The 4484-nt window shown below is 29.4% G+C and overlaps 1 protein-coding gene across 4 annotated transcripts in view; it reads left to right on the top strand.

Moving 5' to 3' along the window:
- The window catches only part of Epha6 (EPH receptor A6), a 918005-nt gene that overhangs the window by 60416 nt on the left and 853105 nt on the right, over positions 1-4484 (top strand). For all 4 annotated transcript variants that reach the window (XM_026787030.1, XM_013353099.2, XM_013352834.2 and 1 more), the window contains exon 2: positions 448-512. In XM_026787030.1, coding sequence (XP_026642831.1) covers positions 448-512 — 65 coding nt within the window. The remainder of the gene's footprint in view (positions 1-447; positions 513-4484) is intronic.

Below are 4484 nucleotides of genomic sequence, written 5' to 3' on the forward strand. Positions count from 1 at the left end.
AAAATAAAAAAACAAAAAAGTAATCTTCATTTCTTGTTAATATTTATGTAATATTTAATAACAACAACAATTCACAGAGTCTTGTGCTAATACAGCTTTTCTCTAACATACTATGCTTGAAAGTTAGAGAATAAACAATGTGGGATATTTCATTAAATTGAAAAATTTGTGGTATTAAAAATAACCTTATAATTTTAATCAATTCTCAGTGTCATTTAAGATGATTAAACCAAATACATGTGCAATATTTTTGCATCAATTTATGACAATTTTATGTGTCTTATCTCAAAATATTATAATAGGCCAATATAAGTAGTTTAAATAATGATCAAAAAGCTACTGTGATGAAGAAGTAGTAAGAACATTTTGTATTAATGATGCAACTAATATTGATATAGTTTTTCATTAATTGTGAAACTCATTAAAGTTTTATCTATTTAATTCTAGTTGTGTTGCTTGATACAACTACCGTGATGGGAGAGCTAGGATGGAAGACATATCCATTAAACGGGGTAAGTTTAAATATCATTAAAGTTTCAAAGTTAATATTCACCGTGGGTTTGTAGGATTTTCTATGAAATTAAAGGAACCATGGATTGGTGTAGATGTTTGTATATAATTTAAGTCATATATAAAAGATTAAAGTCGAGTTGAACTGGTAGTATATGGGAACTTGTGCTCTTTTAAATTAATAATTGTTCTTTTGTATCACATTTTAAGCATAATTAGATATGTACACACATAACCATTTTCATTAAAATAAATTTATGTTTAATTGTATAGTTCCATGATTTTTTTTCTGTAAACAGGTTATATATAATAATTTTAAAGGTATTTGTGTATACACAAAATATATCATGGTTTGAATGAACAAATACTAGCAATATACTGGTAGACGGAAAATTCTATTTGCCACAGTAGTGTTTTGGGACTTGACTAGGTGATACATTGTAACTACCTTTCTGAAATCTTGAAAGTTGCTTCTAAAGTCTTATTTAAATGTGAATCTATAAAATATATTATTTTCTAAGTATTTATATTTTAATTGTGGTTATTATTGAGTTTTTGTATATTTCAGTTTGTTTTATATAATGCCTTCTTTCCAATGTATTTCTGCTTTATTTTTATATTAAGCTAAGCTAAAAGGGTGGTTAGTAAAGGTTTTTACTTTTATTTATTTATTATTTAAACACAAATTAAATAGATATAGCTAAATGTTTTCAACAGCTTTATTACTTTTATTTTTCTTCTACAAATGTTCTAATTCATCAGTTCTTTACTGATAATGTTTTGCATTGCTTCCATTATTTTGTCTACAAATACGAATCTAATAGGAAAAATTCACCTTGGAATATATTTACATTTTTAGACTCTTTCCCAGAAACAGACATTTTGCATCAAATGTTATTTGTTAAACAAGTTTTTTCAAACTCAAACTCAAATTATGCAGAGTAAAATCTTCTTTTCTTTTAATTGAGTATTTACTTGTCATTTGTTTTATAGTCAATGTGTAATTTTATATTTAAGTTTCTATTTTATTCTATTGTCACCACAAATTTCTGTAATAATGGTGTTTCTAGAATTCACTGTATAAACTGATAACACATAATTTCATAACTATTTCCATAAAATCCCTATTTTTAGAATCTTTCCCAAAAATAGACATTTTATATCAAGTGTTATTCATTAAACAAGTGCTTTTGAAACTAAAAGAATTATGCTGAGTTTTCTCTGTTTTTTAATCCCAATTAAATTGACTCAAAATTTACCAAGTTAATCAGAGAATAATAACTTTTCTTTTCATATCTAAATAACAACTGCATGTATCCTAGTAGCAAACTGTTTATAAGATATTTGTAGATATAAAAATCAGTTAAACTAGGTAAAAGAGCATATTGCCTATAAGCCAAACATCATCATTTTATAGGGTCAATGTTTACCACATGAAGAGTCAATGGGACATCTACTAATAGTTTTGTTTATGTATTGTGACACCTGCATTTGTGAAATAACTTATCAAAGCCCAAGACCATACTACATTTTGAATCATTTTATCATGCACTGTTATTTTCTAAAACTATATATATTTGTTGAACTCTGAAAATAAGAACTTTATTGACAATTTCTTTCTTCAAAAGTGAATGAAAAATTTCACTATTTTCCAAACTGCTATTTAAATAAGTTTTACTCTGAGAAACTCTACAACATATGTAGTGGTGTTTTAAATGTCCTGTATGTTAATTTCCGCTGTAATATTTTACACTTCAAATAATTGCATTCAGTTTAATGAATGAATAGAATAATTATACAAATACATATTTCATTAATTTTAGTGCTCCAGTGACATTTTATTACATCTTAGTGGTGTGTGTGTGTGTGTGTGTGTGTGTGTGTGTAAAATGTCTAAATTATGGACAATAAACAACATGCAGTTATTGTTATCTCATTCCACTATGTAAATTCCATGGATCAAGTTGGAATTTACATACCCTTTCTAGATGAGCCATCTCATTGATCCTAATATGACATTTTATAACTATGAAAGTTTAATCTTTCTACAAAGAGAAGAAAACATTAAGAGTATTAATTATCTTATATTATTGTGAGGATAAAATATTTAAGGGATAGAAGAAACTAAAGAAGCATATTTTGCCAGGCAGTGGTGGCGCATGCCTTTAATTCCAGCACTGGGGAGGCAGAGGCAGGCAGATCTCTGTGAATTCAAGGTCAGCCTGGTCTACAATGTTAGTTCCAGAACAGGCTCCAAAGCTATAGAGAAACCCTGTCTTGAAAAAACAAACAAAAAAAAAAAAGGATTTTATGATTATCATTGCAATAACTGTAAATATTTTTAAAAAGAGAAAACTGAAACACTTGATGTTACATAGGTTGCTTGTTTTCTTTATTGGAATTGTCTTTCCACCATAGATCAGTTATTTTTTCTTTTGCACTAAAAGCAATATGTAATCATCACATGATACATTAAATAAGTAAACTGGAAGTAAAAATGCATATTTGTTTAAATCTATTGCAATATAAACTAATGTATATATTCTGACACTGAACATGAACTTCTTGAAAAATAACATACTGATTATCAGATTTTCAAGATTTGTTTGTCAATAATATATGTAAGTGCTCATTCTTGTTACCTGAAATCTCGTGCAAGAGGAAAGCAGTATAGCAATGTAAATTAGATAATCTCTGATCATTTCATAGGTTGGTGTCTAAAGTTTTGTTTATCTAACTTCTCTCTACATATTTCACAGGATTCTGAAACATATTTTTTTCTTTCCTAAAACTTTCACATTTTCTTGTAAGAAGATAAGTGATCACAAATTACCTTAATTTTAATTTAACTAAAAATACCTTTATTGTTATTTTTTACACTAATCTACTTGTGTGCATGTGTAAGTGTGTGCACAAGTGCATGTGCAGTTGTGTGTATGTGCACATGCACATGCATACCCATGTGTATCACATTCTTTTGTGTAGGTCCAGGGTTAATTTTCAGGAATCAGTTCTAAATTATCCGAGTTTTTTTTTTTTTTTTTAATCTTTTGCCTCTGGGATCTACAGTGTGACCTACAGAGATTAAACTCAAGTCTCCAGGCTTGTCAGTAAGCATTTTCTCATTGGGCCGTCTTACCAAGCCACATCTTTATTTTCCATGGTCTATTTTGTAGGATATTATTTAGATACGCTTTATGTGTCTTGTACAAAATCCCTGACAAACTAAACTTAAGGTAAAATTTGGCTCACAGTTCATGGACACAGTCTATTATACAGAGAATTCATGGAGAGAACCTTGATATAGTTGGTCGTATTGCATTCAAAGGCAGGAAAAAAGAAAGCTAAAACCTAATGTTCTAGCTCTTTTTCTCCCTTTTATACAATCCAGTACCCGGTCCACATTTAGAGTGGTTGCTTTCTATCTCAATTAAACCATTCTAATAGGTCTCTCAAGTCAAGCCCCAATACAAGATCAGTTCATTTTGGCAAACAGTAGTAACAATACCAACTCCATGTCCCTTCAACTGAGCATTCACCCATGTAACTAAGAAGTCCTAACTTTCCAATTAAAACTCATGTTCATCTCATAATGCAAAATTTATTCAGTTCAGTTTTTAAAAACCCCTGTAAGCGAAGGCTGCTTGTTTGCTCCCACTGCCCAGACCTCAAATAATTGCACAGAAACAGTATTAATTAAAACATTGCTTAGCCAATCAATTAAGCATATTACTAGCCAACTCATATCTTGAATTAACCCATTCATATTATTTTACCATAAGGCTCTTGGTTTACAAATAAGGTTCTGGATGGAAGTTCATATCTTTCTCCTCTGGTGGCTACATGGCATCTCTTTAACTCTGCCTACTCTCTACATATTTCTCTTACTGCCTGACTATATTCTGTTCTGCTATAGGCTAAAGCAGTTTCTTTTATTAACCAATGGTAGTAAAACATATTCACAGCATATGAGG

Source organism: Microtus ochrogaster, chromosome 2, assembly GCF_000317375.1.
Source record: "Microtus ochrogaster isolate Prairie Vole_2 chromosome 2, MicOch1.0, whole genome shotgun sequence".
Lineage (NCBI taxonomy): Eukaryota > Metazoa > Chordata > Mammalia > Rodentia > Cricetidae > Microtus > Microtus ochrogaster.